The sequence below is a fragment of the Microcebus murinus genome, chromosome 8, assembly GCF_040939455.1.
Source record: "Microcebus murinus isolate Inina chromosome 8, M.murinus_Inina_mat1.0, whole genome shotgun sequence".
Taxonomy (NCBI): Eukaryota; Metazoa; Chordata; class Mammalia; order Primates; family Cheirogaleidae; genus Microcebus; species Microcebus murinus.
Genome location: NC_134111.1, coordinates 55,942,268 through 55,964,028, shown reverse-complemented (window position 1 = coordinate 55,964,028; position 21,761 = coordinate 55,942,268). Strand labels below are relative to the sequence as shown.

The 21,761-nt window shown below is 42.5% G+C and overlaps 1 protein-coding gene across 45 annotated transcripts in view; it reads left to right on the top strand.

Moving 5' to 3' along the window:
• TTN (titin) overlaps window positions 1–21,761 on the top strand; it is a 273,099-nt gene that overhangs the window by 222,133 nt on the left and 29,205 nt on the right. For all 45 annotated transcript variants that reach the window (XM_076005692.1, XM_076005688.1, XM_076005677.1 and 42 more), the window contains 7 exons: window positions 16–17,121; window positions 17,723–18,019; window positions 18,127–18,714; window positions 18,809–19,111; window positions 19,235–19,531; window positions 20,954–21,241; window positions 21,353–21,652. In XM_076005692.1, coding sequence (XP_075861807.1) covers window positions 16–17,121; window positions 17,723–18,019; window positions 18,127–18,714; window positions 18,809–19,111; window positions 19,235–19,531; window positions 20,954–21,241; window positions 21,353–21,652 — 19,179 coding nt within the window. The remainder of the gene's footprint in view (window positions 1–15; window positions 17,122–17,722; window positions 18,020–18,126; window positions 18,715–18,808; window positions 19,112–19,234; window positions 19,532–20,953; window positions 21,242–21,352; window positions 21,653–21,761) is intronic.

Genomic DNA, 21,761 nt, shown 5'->3' with positions numbered 1-21,761 from the left:
TTATTTCTTTTTCAGATCCTCCAGGACCACCTGCAAATGCACGTGTCACCGATACCACCAAGAAATCTGCTTCTTTAGCATGGGGCAAGCCTCATTATGACGGTGGACTTGAAATCACAGGCTACATCGTAGAGCATCAAAAAGTAGGAGAGGAGGCCTGGATAAAAGATACAATAGGAACTGCTCTTAGAATCACTGAGTTTGTTGTCCCTGATCTTCAGACTAAAGAAAAATACAACTTTAGAATCTGTGCCATCAACGATGCAGGTGTTGGGGAGCCAGCAGTGATTCCAGATGTTGAAATTGTAGAACGGGAAATAGCTCCTGATTTTGAACTAGATGCTGAGCTTCGAAGAACACTTGTTGTTAGAGCAGGACTCAGTATTAGAATATTTGTGCCAATTAAAGGTCGTCCCGCTCCTGAAGTGACATGGACCAAAGATGACATCAACCTGAAAAACCGAGCCAACATTGAAAATACAGACTCATTTACTCTCCTGATTATCCCAGAATGTAACAGATATGACACCGGTAAATTTGTGATGACCATTGAAAACCCTGCTGGGAAGAAAAGTGGCTTTGTTAACGTCAGAGTCTTGGACACACCAGGCCCTGTCCTCAACCTGAGGCCCACAGACATCACAAAGGACAGTGTCACCCTGCACTGGGACCTCCCTCTGATAGACGGAGGCTCACGTATAACAAACTATATTGTAGAGAAACGTGAAGCAACACGGAAATCTTATTCCACAGCCACCACTAAGTGCCATAAATGCACATATAAAGTGACTGGCTTGTCTGAAGGATGTGAATACTTCTTCAGAGTGATGGCAGAGAATGAATATGGAATCGGTGAGCCAGCAGAAACTACAGAGCCTGTAAGAGCCTCTGAAGCACCATCACCACCAGACAGCCTTAACATCATGGACATAACTAAGAGTACCGTTAGCCTGGCGTGGCCTAAACCCAAACACGATGGTGGCAGCAAGATCACTGGCTATGTGATCGAAGCCCAGAGAAAAGGCTCTGACCAGTGGACCCACATCTCAACCGTGAAAGGGTTAGAATGTGTTGTGAGGAATCTAACAGAAGGGGAGGAATACACCTTCCAAGTGATGGCAGTGAACAGTGCAGGGAGAAGCGCCCCTAGAGAAAGCAGACCCGTCATCGTCAAGGAGCAGACAATGCTTCCAGAGTTGGATCTTCGTGGCATCTATCAGAAATTGGTCATTGCCAGAGCTGGAGACAACATCAAAGTAGAAATTCCAGTGCTTGGTCGACCAAGGCCCACAGTGACGTGGAAGAAAGGAGACCAAATTCTTAAACAGACACAGAGAGTTAATTTTGAAAGTACAGCGACTTCAACCATCTTAAATATCAACGAGTGTGTCCGAAGTGATAGCGGGCCCTATCCATTAACAGCAAGGAACATTGTAGGAGAGGTCGGTGATGTCATCACCATTCAAGTCCATGACATCCCAGGGCCACCTACTGGACCAATCAGATTTGATGAAGTTTCATCTGATTTTGTAATCTTTTCTTGGGACCCCCCTGAGAACGACGGAGGTGTACCAATAAGCAACTACGTAGTGGAAATGCGGCAGACCGACAGTACTACCTGGACAGAGTTAGCAACCACTGTTATACGCACTACCTATAAAGCCACCCGCCTTACTACCGGAGTAGAGTATCAATTCCGTGTAAAAGCTCAAAATAGATATGGAGTTGGACCAGGCATCACATCAGCATCTGTAGTTGCCAACTATCCATTTAAAGTTCCTGGGCCTCCTGGTACCCCCCAGGTAACTGCAGTTACCAAGGATTCAATGACAATTAGCTGGCATGAGCCACTTTCTGATGGGGGAAGCCCCATTTTAGGATATCACATTGAAAGGAAAGAACGAAATGGTATCGTCTGGCAAACTGTGAGCAAAGCACTAGTACCAGGCAACATTTTCAAATCAACTGGACTTACAGATGGTATTGCTTATGAATTCCGAGTGATTGCAGAAAATATGGCAGGCAAAAGCAAACCAAGCAAGCCGTCTGAGCCTGTGTTAGCTTTGGATCCCATTGACCCGCCTGGGAAACCAGTACCTCTAAACATTACTAGACACACAGTGACACTTAAATGGGCTAAGCCTGAATATACTGGAGGCTTCAAAATTACTAGTTACATAGTTGAAAAGAGAGACCTTCCTAACGGCAGGTGGCTAAAGGCCAACTTCAGCAACATTTTGGAGAATGAATTTACAGTCAGTGGTCTAACAGAAGACGCTGCATATGAATTCCGTGTGATTGCCAAAAATGCTGCTGGTGCCATTAGTCCACCATCTGAGCCATCTGATGCTATCACATGCAGGGACGACGTTGAAGCACCAAGGATAATGGTGGATGTTAAATTTAAGGACACGGTTATATTAAAAGCAGGTGAAGCATTCAAGCTGGAAGCTGATGTTTCAGGTCGCCCACCCCCAACGATGGAATGGACCAAAGATGGAAAGGAGCTGGAAGGCACAGCAAAATTAGAAATAAAAATTGCAGATTTCTCTACTAATCTGGTAAACAAGGATTCATCAAGAAGGGATAGTGGTGCCTATACACTTACAGCAACTAATCCTGGTGGCTTTGCCAAACACATTTTCAATGTCAAAGTCCTTGATAGACCAGGCCCACCCGAAGGACCTTTAGCTGTATCTGAAGTGACAGCAGAAAAATGTGTATTGTCATGGTTGCCTCCACTAGATGACGGAGGAGCCAAAATTGATCATTACATAGTACAGAAGCGTGAAACCAGCAGATTGGCATGGACAAATGTGGCCTCAGAAGTCCAAGTAACAAAACTAAAGGTCACTAAACTTTTGAAAGGCAATGAATACATCTTCCGTGTCATGGCTGTAAATAAATACGGAGTTGGAGAGCCACTAGAATCAGAGCCCGTGCTTGCGGTGAATCCTTATGGACCCCCTGATCCACCCAAAAATCCTGAAGTCACAGCTATTACTAAAGATTCTATGGTTGTCTGCTGGGGACATCCTGACTCTGATGGAGGAAGTGAAATCATCAATTATATTGTGGAACGGCGTGATAAAGCTGGGCAACGCTGGGTGAAATGCAACAAAAAAACTCTTACTGACTTAAGATATAAAGTGTCTGGACTGACAGAAGGCCATGAATATGAGTTCAGGATTATGGCTGAAAATGCTGCTGGAATTAGTGCACCAAGTGCTACCAGTCCATTCTATAAGGCTTGTGACGCTGTATTTAAGCCTGGCCCACCAGGTAACCCACGCGTTCTAGATACAAGCAGATCATCCATTTCAATTGCTTGGAATAAACCTATCTATGATGGTGGCTCAGAAATCACCGGGTATATGGTTGAGATTGCCCTGCCAGATGAAGATGAATGGCAGATTGTCACTCCACCAGCTGGGCTCAAGGCAACTTCTTATACCATCACCAACCTCATAGAGAATCAGGAATATAAAATCCGCATCTATGCCATGAATTCTGAAGGACTTGGGGAACCTGCCCTTGTTCCTGGAACTCCAAAGGCTGAAGAGAGAATGCTGCCTCCAGAGATAGAACTGGATGCTGACCTGCGCAAAGTTGTTACTATAAGAGCCTGCTGCACCCTGAGACTATTTGTTCCGATCAAAGGCAGGCCTGCACCTGAGGTAAAGTGGACCCGGGAACACGGAGAATCTTTAGATAAAGCTAGCATTGAATCCACAAGCTCTTATACCCTGCTTATTGTTGGAAATGTAAACAGATTCGACAGTGGCAAATACATACTAACTGTAGAAAACAGCTCAGGCAGCAAGTCTGCCTTTGTCAATGTGAGAGTACTGGATACCCCAGGCCCTCCACAGAATCTGAAGGTAAAGGAGGTCACTAAGACATCTGTCACCCTGACATGGGAGCCTCCTCTCCTGGATGGAGGTTCAAAAATAAAGAACTATATTGTTGAAAAGCGAGAATCGACAAGAAAAGCATATTCAACTGTTGCAACAAACTGCCACAAGACTTCCTGGAAGGTAGACCAGCTTCAAGAAGGCTGTAGCTACTATTTCAGGGTTCTTGCTGAAAATGAATATGGCATCGGGCTACCCGCTGAAACTGCAGAATCCGTAAAAGCATCAGAACGACCTCTTCCTCCAGGAAAAATAACTTTGGTGGATGTCACAAGAAATAGCGTGTCACTCTCGTGGGAAAAACCAGAGCATGATGGAGGCAGCCGAATTCTAGGCTACATTGTGGAGATGCAGAGCAAAGGCAGTGATAAATGGGCCACCTGTGCCACAGTCAAGGTCACCGAAGCCACTATCACTGGGTTAATTCAGGGCGAAGAATACTCTTTCCGTGTTTCGGCTCAGAATGAAAAAGGCATCAGTGATCCTAGGCAACTGAGTGTGCCAGTGATTGCCAAAGATCTTGTCATTCCACCAGCCTTCAAACTCCTGTTCAATACTTTCACTGTCCTGGCAGGTGAAGACCTGAAAATTGATGTTCCATTCATTGGACGCCCTACACCAGCGGTAACCTGGCATAAAGATGATGTGCCACTGAAGCAGACGACTAGAGTCAATGCCGAGAACACAGAAAATAACTCACTACTGACAATAAAGGAAGCTTGCCGAGAAGATGTTGGCCATTATGTAGTTAAACTGACTAACTCAGCTGGTGAAGCTACTGAAACCCTTAATATTATTGTCCTTGACAAACCAGGGCCTCCAACTGGACCAGTTAAAATGGATGAAGTCACCGCTGATAGTATTACTCTTTCCTGGGGCCCACCTAAGTATGATGGTGGAAGTTCTATCAATAACTACATTGTTGAGAAAAGGGAAACTTCCACAACCACTTGGCACATTGTGTCAGCTACAGTTGCAAGGACAACAATAAAGGCTTGCAGATTAAAGACTGGATGTGAATATCAGTTTAGAATTGCAGCAGAAAACAGATATGGAAAGAGTACCTACCTCAATTCAGAGCCTATTGTGGCCCAGTATCCATTCAAAGTTCCTGGTCCTCCTGGCACGCCTATCGTCACTGCTTCCTCCAAGGACAGCATGGAAGTACAATGGAACGAGCCAGTCAGTGATGGAGGAAGCAGAGTCATTGGCTATCATCTAGAACGCAAGGAAAGAAATAGCATCCTCTGGGTTAAGTTGAATAAAACACCTATTCCTCAAACCAAGTTTAAGACAACTGGCCTTGACGAAGGCATTGAATATGAATTTAGAGTCTCCGCAGAGAACATCGTGGGCATCGGCAAGCCAAGTAAAGTGTCAGAATGCTACGTAGCTCGTGACCCCTGTGATCCACCAGGACGGCCAGAGGCAATCATCGTCACAAGGAATTCTGTGACTCTTCAGTGGAAGAAACCAGCCTATGATGGTGGAAGCAAGATCACCGGCTATGTGGTTGAGAAGAAAGAATTACCCGATGGCCGCTGGATGAAAGCTAGTTTTACAAATATCATTGACACTCAGTTTGAAGTAACTGGCCTAGTTGAAGATCACAGATATGAGTTCCGAGTGATAGCTCGAAATGCTGCAGGAGTGTTTAGTGAGCCTTCAGAAAGCACAGGAGCAATAACAGCAAGAGATGAGGTAGAGCCACCACGGATAAGTATGGATCCAAAATTCAAAGACACAATTGTGGTGCATGCTGGTGAGTCATTCAAGGTTGATGCAGATATTTATGGCAAACCAATACCAACCACTCAGTGGATAAAAGGTGACCAGGAGCTTTCAAACACAGCTCGATTAGAAATAAAGAGCACTGACTTTGCCACCAGTCTCAGCGTAAAGGATGCAGTTCGCGTGGACAGTGGAAATTACATACTGAAGGCCAAAAATGTTGCAGGAGAGAGATCAGTTACTGTGAATGTCAAAGTTCTTGACAGACCAGGACCACCTGAAGGACCTGTTGCTATCTCAGGAGTTACAGCAGAAAAATGCACACTTGCTTGGAAACCCCCACTTCAGGATGGTGGGAGTGATATCATAAATTATATTGTGGAAAGGAGAGAAACCAGCCGCTTAGTTTGGACTGTGGTTGATGCCAATGTGCAAACTCTCAGCTGCAAAGTTACTAAGCTTCTTGAAGGCAATGAATATATTTTCCGTATAATGGCTGTAAACAAATATGGTGTTGGTGAACCACTTGAATCTGAGCCAGTAATTGCCAAGAATCCATTTGTAGTGCCAGATGCACCAAAAGCTCCAGAAGTCACAACAGTGACCAAGGACTCAATGATTGTTGTATGGGAAAGGCCAGCATCTGACGGTGGCAGTGAAATTCTTGGATATGTTCTTGAAAAACGGGATAAAGAGGGCATTAGATGGACAAGATGCCACAAGCGTCTCATTGGGGAGTTGCGCTTGAGAGTAACTGGACTCATAGAAAATCATGATTATGAGTTCAGGGTCTCAGCTGAGAATGCTGCCGGACTTAGTGAACCAAGCCTTCCTTCCACTTACCAAAAGGCTTGTGATCCTATTTATAAACCAGGACCTCCCAACAACCCCAAAGTCATAGATGTTACCAGGTCTTCAGTTTTCCTTTCTTGGAGCAAACCAATATATGATGGTGGCTGTGAAATCCAAGGATACATTGTTGAAAAATGTGATGTGAGTGTCGGTGAGTGGACAATGTGCACTCCACCAACTGGAATCAATAAAACAAATATAGAAGTAGAGAAGCTGTTGGAAAAGCATGAATACAACTTCCGTATCTGTGCTATTAATAAAGCTGGAGTTGGAGAACACGCTGATGTCCCTGGACCTATTATAGTTGAAGAAAAACTGGAAGCACCCGACATTGATCTTGACCTAGAACTAAGGAAAATTATAAACATAAGGGCTGGTGGCTCCTTGAGGTTATTTGTTCCTATAAAGGGTCGTCCTACACCAGAAGTTAAATGGGGGAAGGCGGATGGTGAAATACGAGATGCAGCTATAATTGATGTCACTAGCAGTTTCACCTCTCTCGTTCTTGACAATGTCAACCGATATGACAGTGGAAAATATACTCTCACACTAGAAAACAGCAGTGGAACCAAGTCTGCCTTTGTTACTGTGAGAGTCCTGGACACACCAAGTCCACCTGTTAACCTAAAAGTCACAGATATCACCAAAGACTCAGTATCAATTACATGGGAACCTCCTTTGTTGGATGGGGGGTCCAAAATCAAAAATTACATTGTTGAGAAACGTGAAGCCACAAGAAAATCATATGCTGCCGTTGTAACTAATTGCCATAAGACCTCTTGGAAAATCGAGCAACTCCAAGAAGGTTGCAGTTACTACTTTAGAGTCACAGCTGAGAACGAGTATGGTATCGGCCTTCCCGCCCACACTACTGATCCAATTAAGGTTGCAGAAGTCCCACAACCTCCAGGAAAAATAACTGTGGATGACGTCACCAGAAACAGTGTCTCTCTGAGTTGGACAAAGCCTGAGCATGATGGTGGCAGTAAAATCATCCAGTATATTGTGGAAATGCAAGCTAAACACAGTGAGAAATGGTCCGAGTGTGCTCGAGTCAAGTCTCTCGATGCTGTAATTACCAACCTAACTCAGGGAGAAGAATATCTTTTTAGAGTTATTGCTGTAAATGAAAAGGGGAGAAGTGACCCTAGGTCCCTTGCAGTTCCAATAGTTGCCAAAGATCTGGTCATTGAGCCAGATGTAAGACCTGCATTCAATAGTTACAGTGTACAGGTTGGCCAAGATTTGAAAATAGAAGTGCCAATTTCTGGACGTCCAAAGCCAACTATTACCTGGACTAAAGATGGTGTGCCACTGAAGCAGACCACAAGAGTCAATGTTACTGATTCACTTGACCTCACCACACTCAGTATCAAAGAAACTCACAAGGATGATGGTGGACAATATGGAATCACAGTTGCCAATGTTGTTGGTCAGAAAGCAGCATCCATCGAAATTATCACTCTAGATAAACCTGATCCTCCAAAAGGACCTGTTAAATTTGATGAAGTCAGTGCTGAAAGTATTACAATATCTTGGAACCCTCCATTATATACAGGAGGCTGCCAAATCACCAACTACATTGTTCAGAAAAGAGATACAACCACCACCGTATGGGATATCGTTTCTGCTACTGTTGCTAGAACTACACTCAAAGTGGCCAAACTGAAAACTGGTACAGAATACCAATTCAGAATATTTGCTGAAAACAGATATGGACAAAGCTTTGCCTTGGAATCTGAACCAATTGTAGCTCAATATCCCTACAAAGAACCAGGCCCTCCAGGCACACCATTCGCCACAGCCATTTCCAAAGACTTCATGGTTATACAGTGGCATGAACCAATCAATAATGGCGGAAGCCCAGTCATAGGTTACCACCTTGAGAAAAAGGAAAGAAATAGTATTTTGTGGACAAAAGTCAACAAAACTATTATTCATGACACCCAGTTTAAAGCACAGAATCTCGAAGAAGGCATTGAATATGAATTCAGAGTTTGTGCGGAAAATATTGTTGGCATAGGCAAAGCAAGCAAAAATTCTGAATGCTATGTAGCCAGAGATCCTTGTGACCCACCAGGAACCCCAGAAGCAATAATGGTTAAAAGAAATGAAATCACTTTACAGTGGACCAAACCTGCATATGATGGTGGAAGTATGATTACGGGCTATATTGTGGAGAAACGTGATTTGCCTGATGGTCGTTGGATGAAAGCTAGCTTCACAAATGTCATTGAAACTCAATTTACTGTGTCAGGTCTTACTGAAGATCAAAGATATGAATTCAGAGTCATTGCAAAGAATGCAGCTGGTACAATAAGTAAACCCTCTGACAGTACTGGACCAATAACTGCCAAGGATGAGGTCGAACTCCCAAGAATTTCAATGGATCCAAAATATAGGGACACTATTGTGGTAAATGCTGGAGAAACATTCAGGCTTGAGGCTGATGTCCATGGGAAGCCCCTACCTACCATTGAGTGGTTAAGAGGAGAAAAGGAAATTGAAGAATCTGCTAGATGTGAAATAAAGAACACAGATTTCAAGGCTTTACTTATCATAAAGGATGCCATTAGAATTGACGGTGGACAGTATATTTTAAGAGCTTCCAATGTTGCAGGATCTAAGTCATTCCCAGTAAATGTAAAAGTACTAGATAGACCAGGACCTCCAGAAGGGCCAGTCCAGGTTACTGGAGTCACTTCTGAAAAATGTAATTTAGCATGGTCCCCACCACTTCAAGATGGCGGCAGTGACATTTCTCACTATGTTGTTGAAAAGCGAGAAACCAGTAGACTTGCCTGGACAGTTGTTGCTTCAGAAGTTGTGACCAATTCTCTGAAAGTTACCAAACTCTTAGAAGGGAATGAATACATTTTCCGTATAATGGCTGTCAACAAATATGGTGTTGGAGAGCCTTTGGAATCTGCACCAGTCCTAATGAAAAATCCATTTGTGCTTCCTGGACCACCGAAAAACTTGGAAGTCACAAACATTGCCAAAGACTCCATGACCGTCTGCTGGAACCGTCCAGATAGTGATGGTGGGAGTGAGATTATCGGTTACATTGTAGAGAAAAGAGACAGAAGTGGCATTCGATGGGTAAAATGTAATAAACGCCGCATTACAGATTTGCGTTTAAGAGTAACAGGATTAACAGAAGATCATGAGTATGAATTCAGAGTTTCTGCAGAAAATGCTGCTGGAGTTGGAGAACCAAGTCCAGCTACAGTTTATTATAAGGCTTGTGATCCTGTGTTCAAACCTGGCCCACCCACCAATGTGCACGTTGCAGACACCACTAAAAATTCCATCACACTTGCCTGGGGTAAACCCATTTATGATGGTGGCAGTGAGATCCTGGGATACATAGTAGAAATCTGTAAAGCAGATGAAGAAGAATGGCAAATAGTTACTCCACAGACTGGGCTGAGAGTCACTCGATTTGAAATTTCAAAACTCATTGAACACCAGGAGTATAAAATACGAGTCTCTGCTCTCAACAAAGTTGGTTTAGGTGAGGCTGCATCAGTTCCTGGTACTGTGAAACCAGAAGATAAACTTGAAGCTCCTGAACTTGACCTTGACTCTGAATTAAGAAAAGGAATTATTGTAAGAGCCGGTGGATCTGCCAGAATTCATATTCCATTCAAAGGTCGTCCAACACCCGAGATCACTTGGTCTCGAGAGGAAGGTGAATTCACAGATAAGGTCCAGATTGAAAAGGGAGTAAACTATACCCAACTATCAATAGACAACTGTGATAGAAACGATGCTGGAAAATACATTCTCAAGTTGGAAAACAGCAGCGGATCTAAATCTGCTTTTGTGACTGTGAAAGTTCTTGACACCCCAGGACCACCCCAGAATTTGGCAGTCAAAGAAGTGAGAAAAGATTCTGTCCTTCTGGCATGGGAACCACCCATCATTGATGGGGGTGCAAAAATCAAGAACTATGTTATTGACAAACGTGAGTCAACCCGAAAAGCATATGCCAATGTGACTAGTAAGTGCGGCAAAACAAGTTTTAAAGTGGAGAATCTTACAGAGGGAGCCATTTATTACTTTAGAGTAATGGCTGAAAATGAATTTGGAGTTGGTGTTCCGGTGGAAACTGTTGATGCCGTGAAAGCTGCTGAACCTCCTTCACCACCAGGAAAAGTCACACTCACTGATGTGTCCCAGACCAGCGCATCCCTTATGTGGGAGAAACCTGAACACGATGGTGGTAGCAGAGTTCTGGGGTATGTTGTTGAAATGCAGCCCAAAGGAACTGAAAAATGGAGTATCGTGGCTGAGTCCAAAGTGTGTAATGCAGTTGTCACCGGTTTGAGCTCTGGACAAGAATATCAGTTCCGTGTCAAGGCTTACAATGAGAAAGGAAAAAGCGATCCAAGAGTGCTTGGTGTTCCTGTCATAGCCAAGGACTTGACCATACAGCCTAGCTTAAAGTTACCATTTAACACATACAGTGTCCAAGCTGGAGAAGATCTTAAAATAGAAATTGTAGTGATAGGCCGACCGAGACCTAAAATTGATTGGGTCAAAGATGGTGAGCCTCTTAAGCAGACAACAAGAGCAAATGTTGAGGAAACAGCTACGTCAACTATTTTGCACATTAAGGAATGTAACAAAGATGACTTTGGGAAATACACCATAACAGCAACGAATAGTGCAGGCACAGCCACAGAAAATCTCAGCATTATCGTTTTAGAAAAGCCTGGACCTCCAGTTGGACCAGTTCGGTTTGATGAAGTTAGTGCAGACTTTGTGGTCATTTCTTGGGAACCTCCAGCGTATACTGGTGGCTGCCAAATAAGCAACTACATTGTAGAGAAGCGAGATACAACCAGCACCACATGGCATATGGTATCAGCAACAGTTGCAAGAACAACAATTAAAGTGACCAAACTGAAAACAGGCACTGAATACCAGTTTAGGATTTTTGCAGAAAACAGGTATGGAAAAAGTACCTCATTGGATTCTAAACCAGTTGTTGTACAATATCCATTTAAAGAACCTGGACCACCTGGAACTCCTTTTGTGACATCAATCTCAAAAGATCAAATGCTTGTGCAATGGCATGAGCCAGTTAATGATGGAGGCAGCAAAGTTATTGGTTACCACCTTGAGCAGAAAGAAAAGAACAGCATTTTATGGGTCAAGGTAAATAAGACTCCCATTCAAGATACCAAATTCAAAACAACGGGGCTCGATGAAGGCCTTGAGTATGAGTTCAAAGTTTCTGCTGAAAATATTGTTGGCATCGGCAAGCCTAGCAAAGTCTCAGAATGCTTTGTTGCTCGTGATCCATGTGACCCACCTGGTCGCCCTGAAGCCATTGTTATTACCAGAAACAGTGTCACACTGAAATGGAAGAAGCCTGCCTATGATGGTGGTAGCAAAATAACAGGTTATATTGTAGAAAAGAAAGACCTACCTGATGGCCGTTGGATGAAAGCCAGCTTTACCAATGTGTTAGAAACTGAATTTACAGTGAGTGGACTTGTAGAAGACCAAAGATATGAATTTAGAGTAATTGCAAGAAATGCAGCTGGCAACTTTAGCGAACCATCTGAAAGTAGTGGTGCCATCACTGCAAGAGATGAAATTGATGCACCAAATGCCTCTCTGGATCCAAAATATAAAGATGTCATCGTCGTTCACGCAGGAGAGACTTTTGCTCTTGAAGCTGATATCCGTGGCAAACCTATACCAGATATTGTCTGGTCAAAAGACGGAAAAGAGCTTGAAGAAACAGCTGCTAGAATGGAAATTAAATCTACTCTTCAGAAAACAAGTCTTGTTGTCAAAGACTGTATACGGACTGATGGAGGACAATACATTCTGAAACTCAGCAATGTTGGGGGCACAAAGTCTATACCAATCACTGTAAAGGTCCTTGACAGGCCAGGGCCTCCTGAAGGGCCACTAAAAGTGACTGGGGTTACTGAAGAAAAATGTTACCTGGCATGGAACCCACCATTGCAAGATGGTGGTGCCAATATTTCACATTACATCATTGAAAAGAGAGAGACAAGCCGACTCTCCTGGACCCAGGTTTCAACTGAGGTACAGGCCCTTAACCACAAAGTAACTAAACTTCTTCCTGGCAATGAGTACATTTTCCGTGTCATGGCTGTGAATAAATATGGAATTGGAGAGCCACTGGAATCTGAGCCTGTAATAGCCTGTAATCCTTATAAACCACCAGGCCCTCCTTCAACACCTGAAGTCTCCGCAATCACCAAAGATTCTATGGTAGTAACATGGGCTCGCCCAGTAGATGATGGAGGTGCTGAAATTGAGGGCTACATTCTTGAAAAACGAGATAAGGAAGGCATTAGATGGACCAAATGCAACAAGAAAACACTGACAGATCTCCGGTTTAGGGTAACTGGTCTTACTGAAGGCCATTCCTATGAATTCAGAGTGGCTGCTGAAAATGCAGCTGGTGTGGGCGAACCTAGTGAGCCATCTGTATTCTACCGTGCATGTGATGCCTTGTATCCACCAGGTCCACCAAGCAACCCAAAAGTGACAGACACTTCCAGATCTTCTGTATCCCTGGCATGGAATAAGCCAATTTATGATGGTGGTGCACCTGTTAAAGGCTACGTTGTTGAGGTCAAAGAAGCCTCTGCTGATGAATGGACAACTTGCACTCCACCAACAGGATTACAAGGAAAGCAGTTCACAGTGACCAAGCTTAAAGAAAATACTGAATATAACTTCCGTATTTGTGCCATCAATTCTGAAGGTGTAGGTGAACCTGCAACTATACCTGGTTCGGTTCTTGCTCAGGAGAGGGCAGAGCCACCAGAAATAGAACTTGATGCTGACCTTAGAAAGGTGGTCGTTCTGCGTGCAAGTGCTACTTTACGCTTATTTGTCACTATCAAAGGTCGACCAGAACCTGAAGTTAAATGGGAAAAGGCTGATGGCATTCTCACTGAGAGGGCCCAGATTGAGGTGACCAGCTCATTTACAATGTTGGTGATTGATAATGTTACCAGATTTGACAGTGGTCGGTATAATCTGACATTAGAAAATAACAGTGGCTCCAAAACAGCTTTTGTTAACGTCAGAGTTCTTGACTCACCAAGTGCTCCTGTGAATTTGACTGTAAAAGAAGTGAGGAAAGACTCAGTGATACTGTCCTGGGAACCACCACTTATTGATGGTGGAGCTAAGATTACAAACTACATTGTTGAAAAACGAGAAACTACAAGAAAAGCCTATGCTACTGTAACAAACAATTGCATAAAAAATACTTTCAAAATTGAAAATCTACAAGAAGGATGTTCTTACTACTTCCGAGTCTTGGCTTGCAATGAATATGGGATTGGTTTGCCAGCTGAAACAACTGAACCTGTTAAAGTGTCTGAACCGCCCCTCCCACCTGGAAGAGTAACTCTTGTTGATGTGACCCGAAATACAGCTACAATTAAGTGGGAGAAACCAGAAAGTGATGGTGGCAGCAAAATTACTGGTTATGTAGTTGAAATGCAGACTAAAGGGAGTGAAAAATGGAGCACCTGCACACAAGTTAAGACTTTAGAAGCAACTATATCTGGCCTAACTGCAGGAGAAGAGTATGTCTTCAGGGTAGCTGCAGTTAATGAAAAAGGAAGAAGTGATCCAAGACAACTTGGAGTGCCAGTAATTGCAAGGGATATTGAAATAAAGCCTTCAGTTGAGCTTCCTTTCCATACTTTCAATGTAAAGGCTGGAGACCAACTTAAAATTGATGTACCATTCAAAGGAAGACCTCAAGCTACCGTGAGCTGGAAAAAAGATGGTCAGGCTCTTAAAGAGACAACTAGAGTCAATGTTTCTTCTTCAAAGACTGTAACATCACTATCTATTAAGGAAGCTTCAAGGGAAGATGTTGGAACTTATGAATTATGTGTTTCAAACAGTGCTGGATCCATAACAGTTCCTATTACTATAATTGTCCTTGACAGACCAGGACCTCCAGGTCCCATACGTATTGATGAGGTTAGCTGTGACAATGTAACCATTTCTTGGAATCCTCCAGAATATGATGGTGGCTGCCAAATTAGCAATTACATCGTTGAAAAGAGAGAAACCACTTCTACAACTTGGCATGTCGTTTCCCAAGCAGTTGCAAGAACATCCATTAAAATAGTTCGTCTGACTACAGGAAGCGAGTATCAGTTCCGTGTTTGTGCAGAAAACCGCTATGGAAAGAGTGCCTACAGTGAATCTTCCGCTGTTGTTGCAGAGTATCCTTTTAGTCCCCCAGGTCCTCCTGGTACTCCTAAAGTTGTGCATGCCACAAAATCTACCATGATCGTAAGCTGGCAAGTGCCAGTTAATGATGGAGGAAGCCCAGTAATTGGCTATCACCTTGAGTATAAAGAAAGAAGCAGCATTCTTTGGTCAAAAGCAAATAAAATCCCCATTGCCGATACTCAAATGAAAGTCTCCGGCCTTGATGAAGGACTGATGTATGAGTATCGTGTATATGCTGAGAATATTGCTGGAATTGGTAAATGCAGTAAGTCTTGTGAACCAGTCCCTGCAAGAGATCCTTGTGACCCTCCTGGACAACCTGAAGTCACAAATATCACAAGAAAATCAGTGTCACTCAAATGGTCTAAACCACGTTATGATGGTGGGGCTAAGATCACAGGATACATTATTGAACGTAGAGAACTACCAGATGGACGGTGGCTGAAGTGCAATTATACCAACATCCAAGAAACATACTTTGAAGTAACTGAACTTACTGAAGATCAGCGTTACGAATTCCGGGTTTTTGCAAGGAATGCCGCTGACTCAGTTAGTGAACCATCTGAATCCACTGGACCTATCACAGTCAAAGACGATGTTGAGGCTCCAAGAATTATGATGGATGTCAAGTTCCGAGATGTTGTTGTTGTCAAAGCAGGAGAGGTCCTTAAGATAAATGCAGACATTGCAGGGCGACCTCTGCCAGTAATTTCCTGGGCCAAGGATGGTGTAGAAATTGAAGAAAGAGCCAGAACAGAAATTGTCTCAACAGACTCTAATACTTCCTTAACAGTTAAAGACTGTGTAAGACGAGACACTGGGCAGTATACACTAACACTGAGGAATGTTGCAGGAACTCGGTCTGTGGCAGTTAATTGCAAGGTACTTGATAAGCCTGGCCCACCAGCAGGACCACTTGAAATAAATGGCCTCACCTCTGAGAAATGCTCTCTTTCCTGGGGACGTCCCCAAGAAGACGGTGGTGCAGATATCGACTATTACATAGTAGAGAAACGTGAAACAAGCCGCCTTGCATGGACAATATGTGAAGGAGAGCTACGGACGACATTCTGTAAAGTAACCAAGTTACTCAAAGGCAATGAATATATATTTAGAGTAACTGGTGTAAATAAATACGGTGTTGGTGAGCCCCTAGAAAGTGTGGCTGTAAAGGCACTAGATCCATTTACAGTTCCAAGTCCACCCACATCTTTGGAAGTTACATCTGTGACCAAAGAGTTCATGACACTATGCTGGGCAAGACCTGAGAGTGATGGAGGCAGTGAAATCTCTGGATATATAATTGAAAGGCGAGAGAAAAACAGCCTACTATGGGTGCGTGTAAACAAGAAACCAGTTTATGATCTGAGAGTGAAATCGACAGGACTTAGGGAAGGATGTGAATATGAGTATCGGGTTTATGCAGAAAATGCTGCTGGCCTGAGTCTTCCAAGTGAAACCTCTCCCTTAATTCGGGCAGAAGATCCAGTGTTCTTACCATCTCCTCCATCCAAACCCAAAATTGTAGACTCCAGCAAGACTTCTATTACCATTAGCTGGGTTAAGCCTTTGTTTGATGGTGGGGCCCCCATAACTGGGTACACTGTAGAATACAAAACATCTGATGAAACTGACTGGAAAACTGCCATTCAGAGCTTAAGAGGCACAGAATATACAGTAAGTGGACTAACGACAGGAGCCGAATATGTTTTCAGAGTAAGATCTGTCAATAAGGTCGGTGCTAGTGATCCCAGTGAAAACTCCGACCTTCAGATAGCAAAGGAAAGAGAAGAAGAGCCTGTATTTGATCTTGACAGTGAGATGAAGAAGACCTTGATTGTTAAGGCTGGCTCCTCATTTACCATGACTGTGCCTTTCCGAGGAAGACCAGTACCCAGTGTCTCGTGGAGCAAGCCAGACACTGACCTCCGCACGAGAGCTTACATTGATTCCACTGACTCCCGTACGTCACTTACTATTGAAAATGCCAACAGAAATGATTCTGGAAAATACACATTAACAATTCAAAATATTTTGAGTGCTGCTACACTGACTTTAGTTGTCAAAGTTTTAGATTCCCCAGGTCCACCAGCCAATATTACTGTACACGATGTAACCAAAGAGTCTGCGGTATTGTCCTGGGATGTTCCTGAAAACGATGGTGGAGCACCCGTGAAGAATTACCACATAGAAAAACGTGAGGCCAGCAAGAAAGCTTGGGTCTCCGTGACCAACAACTGTAACCGCCTCTCCTACAAAGTTACCAACTTACAAGAAGGGGCTATTTACTACTTCAGAGTCTCTGGAGAAAATGAGTTTGGTGTTGGTGCACCAGCTGAAATGAAGGAAGGAGTGAAAATAACAGGTATGTTTTAAGAACAAGGAAATTCCACATATACATGGTTAATTTTGCCAGAATAGTGTAAATTATTCTAATAGGTCATTATTTAATCTTAAATGCTGTTGGTTCATACCCCAAACTATTTATACTACAGCACAAAATGAAATCTTTAACAGAGAAAGTTTTTCATTGACTTAAAAAAATAGAAATTTAAATAGCTAGAATTGGATAATGTTGAAGTTAAGTATAATTGAATCTAACTGCATAGACGTCTGTATATATAAGGCATGTGTGTGTGTAGAAACTGTATGATAAGTTTCTTATAAGATTATTCATCTTGTTCCTTCTTTTTATACCCATGATGAATCTGGGATAAATTTTATCATTTAATCTAGTTATTTTGTACTTAATTTGAATTTGGATGCTATAAAATTTAAGGACATAGCTTGGGAAAGCTCTGGTTGTCTCAGAAGCCAAACTGGTTATCTAAAAAGGAAGGAAGACTCAAATCAAAGTAAAAATATGGCCTTCATTTAAAAGTTTTCTATTGACAATGCACAAAGAACGCACAGGAAAAAAATGTTGTAATAATTCTTCCCTCTCTTTTGATGCTTAATTTCCTTAGAAAAACCAAGCCCACCTGAAAAACTTGGAGTAACAAGTACATCCAAAGATAGTGTTTCCCTGACCTGGCTGAAGCCCGAGCACGATGGTGGAAGCAGAATTGTACACTATGTGGTTGAAGCACTAGAAAAAGGACAGAAAAACTGGGTTAAATGTGCAGTGGTGAAGTCAACCCATCACGTTGTTTCTAGTCTGAGGGAGAATTCTGAATACTTTTTCCGGGTGTTTGCTGAAAATCAAGCTGGCCTGAGTGATCCAAGAGAGCTTCTGCTTCCCGTTCTTGTTAAGGAGCACCTAGGTATTTCTAATTTTATGTAGAAGAAAAATTTGAAATTATTTGTATTGATTAAAGTTGATTTTTAGAAACTCTTTTTCACGCTCACTTTCCATACTCTTCTTTTTCAGAACCACCTGAAATTGATATGAAAAATTTCCCAAGTCACACCGTATATGTTAGAGCTGGTTCAAACCTCAAAGTTGACATTCCAATTTCTGGAAAACCACTGCCCAAAGTGACCTTATCAAGAGATGGTGTTCCCCTGAAGGCAACCATGAGATTTAATACTGAAATTACTGCTGAGAACCTGACCATCAATCTCAAAGAAAGTGTTGCTGCTGATGCTGGAAGATATGAGATCACTGCTGCCAACTCCAGTGGAACCACCAAAGCTTTCATCAACATCATCGTGCTAGACAGGCCTGGTCCCCCAACCGGCCCTGTTGTTATCAGTGATGTAACTGAAGAAAGTGTGATTCTCAAATGGGAGCCACCTAAATATGATGGAGGAAGTCAAGTTACCAATTACATTGTACTCAAGAGAGAAACAAGTACAGCAGCATGGACTGAAGTGTCTGCAACAGTTGCAAGAACCATGATTAAAGTCATGAAACTGACCACGGGAGAAGAGTACCAATTCCGCATCAAGGCAGAAAACCGCTTTGGCATCAGTGATCACACAGATTCAGCTTGTGTGACTGTCAAACTACCATACAGTAAGTTGTCAAACTTTGCAAAGATCCCAGGTTTTCATGTACCATAAATGTTTTAAGTGTCTGTATTAATCTAGGGGATTTCTTTCTTTTGTAGCAACACCTGGACCGCCATCTACACCATGGGTCACTAATGTTACCCGAGAAAGCATCACTGTGGGCTGGCATGAACCAGTGTCCAATGGAGGCAGTCCAGTCATAGGCTATCACCTGGAAATGAAGGACAGAAACAGTATTTTATGGCAAAAAGCCAACAAACTGGTCATCCGCACAACTCACTTCAAAGTCACAACAATCAGTGCTGGGCTTATTTACGAATTCAGGGTATACGCAGAAAATGCTGCTGGTGTTGGAAAGCCCAGCCATCCTTCTGAACCAGTCTTGGCCATTGATGCCTGTGGTATGTATTTGTCATGAGAAAGACAGCTCTGATTTTGAAAAATGCAAAATGAAAAATCTTATTTCTACAAAGCAAAATAATATCGGCATAGTGTCGCTAATCTGCTTTCTCTTATTACCACAGAACCCCCAAGAAATGTTCGTGTCACTGATATTTCAAAGAACTTTGTCACCCTTTCGTGGCAACAACCAGCTTTCGATGGAGGAAGCAAGATCACAGGTTATATGGTTGAGAGACGTGACCTGCCAGACGGCAGATGGACCAAGGCCAGCTTCACCAACGTTATCGAGACTCAATTCACCGTCTCCGGCTTGACTCAGAATTCCCAGTATGAATTCCGTGTCTTCGCTAGGAATGCTGTTGGTTCCATTAGCAACCCATCTGAGATTGTAGGCCCCGTTACGTGCATTGAGTCTTATGGTAAGCATTTTTAACACTCTGAATCCCAATGGCTATTTAACTTAATCTTTTTCCTTACTTTTTCTGGTTTTAATCTGTAGGATAACTATTACTATGTGCCAGATAGTTACTATATGTGCCTATAGTAGTACTATAACTATTATTATGTTTTTGGAAGAAATTACGAACTATCTGGGATTCTTGGGAAAATTCCTTAACCTTTCCAAGCCTCTTGACTTAACTGTAAAATGAGAGAGTTGGAATACAGAACACCTACGGGCCTTTCCAACTTCAACCTTTTATGAATCTCTGATTGTATGAGTTGGTGCTTTCATTCTGTTTTAAACTGTCAGAATCAATAATTAAAACCATGATTGAGTTCCCAGAGAATATTGCTCTTAAATAGTGGCAAACTAAACAGACACTTTGATGATGACAATATTAGCAGCAGCTACCATTTTTTGAGTACTTTTCATGAATTCTCTCCCTTAGTTCTAACAGCCCTAAGATTAGCCCATATTACAGATGAGATTGGGAGTGCTTATATAACTTCCCCAAGGTCAACCAGCTCATCAGCAATAGAGTGAGGGATGGAGTGAGGATTAAAACAAACTTCAGAGCCCTCTCTATATCACCATTAGTCCAAAATACATACACTTGACCATTCTGGAAAATAAGTGGTACACTCAACTCAAAAATGGTTTGAAAATTAAAATGTTATGAGAGTCAGGTACCCTGTGACACTTTTTCTAAAAGTTCTCCATTTTCAAGGACAACACTGAGCCCTCTAGTGTCTGGGACAAAAGTGTCCTCTCCCATCCTCATGCAAAGAATCCCAACGCTGCTCTTCATGAACCAGGCTTTGTGGACACGAACTCAGTCCTGGTGAGACTGCGAAGCGAGTCAGACCGAGTTCTGTTTCTCCATAGTTCTAAGCAGTCTCACAGAAAATGTGTCCAGTGAGTATGTAGTTCTGTGAGTAGAGAATTCAGACTTCAGGGGTCTGATGTGAACTGGTCACACTGGATATCAGTGAACTGGGAAGGGAAAGGAAAAAGAATAGGAGGTAGTTAGAGGAAGAGGAAAGAGAAGCTAGAGTAAAAGAAAATGTACAACGCAGCTTCTTCAGTGATGTTCTCACTACCATATCCCATTTCATCGCTCAAATAAAACACCTAGACTTTAAAATACAGTTAAAAGGCACTTACGTCCCTGTACAGTTAATGCAGTGTCACTGCGAAACAGCTTGTTCACAATCTTTCTTCCCTATCTGAGGTAGAAGAGTGGGCTGTAAAATTTAAATTTTTATAATAACAGGTGAATAGGAATAGAACTACCATGTGTATATATAAAATTTAATAAGAACCAATGACCTAATTTTGAGGTGTTGCAACTATTTTTTTCATCCTTATGATATTTTAAACATTTCTGTTTTTCTTGCAGGTGGACCTGTAATTGATTTACCTCTAGAATATACCGAAGTTGTCAAATATAGAGCAGGTACCTCTGTGAAGCTCAGAGCTGGCATTTCTGGCAAACCTGAACCTACAATTGAATGGTATAAGGATGATAAAGAATTACAAACCAACGCACTGGTGTGTGTCGAAAACACCACTGACCTCGCATCTATACTCATCAAAGATGCCAACCGCCTTAACAGTGGAAGCTATGAATTGAAACTAAGGAACGCCATGGGCTCAGCCTCGGCAACCATCAGAGTGCAGATCCTTGGTAGGTGCCAAATACCGAACAATGTCATATTTCGTTTGTCTGCAGTGAAGTAATTTTAAATTAGTAGGCTTTTAAAAAGTACTAAGTATTGTTTTGTCCTTTCACTGGCAGACAAACCAGGACCTCCAGGTGGACCCATTGAATTTAAGACTGTCACTGCTGAAAAGATCACCCTTCTCTGGCGGCCTCCCACTGATGATGGTGGCGCAAAAATCACTCACTATATTGTGGAAAAGCGAGAGACAAGCCGTGTCGTGTGGTCTATGGTGGCTGAAAATTTGGAAGAGTGCATCATCACAACTACCAAAATTATCAAAGGAAATGAATACATCTTCCGAGTCCGAGCCGTGAACAAATACGGAATTGGGGAGCCACTGGAATCTGATTCAGTTATAGCCAAGAATGCATTTGGTGAGACATGATTTCATTAGAAAACTAAAAATATAAAAATATGTTTTAAAATATTAAATAAACTTTAAAAATAAATATAAAGTATTCTGCTAGCCTGTGAATATGTTTT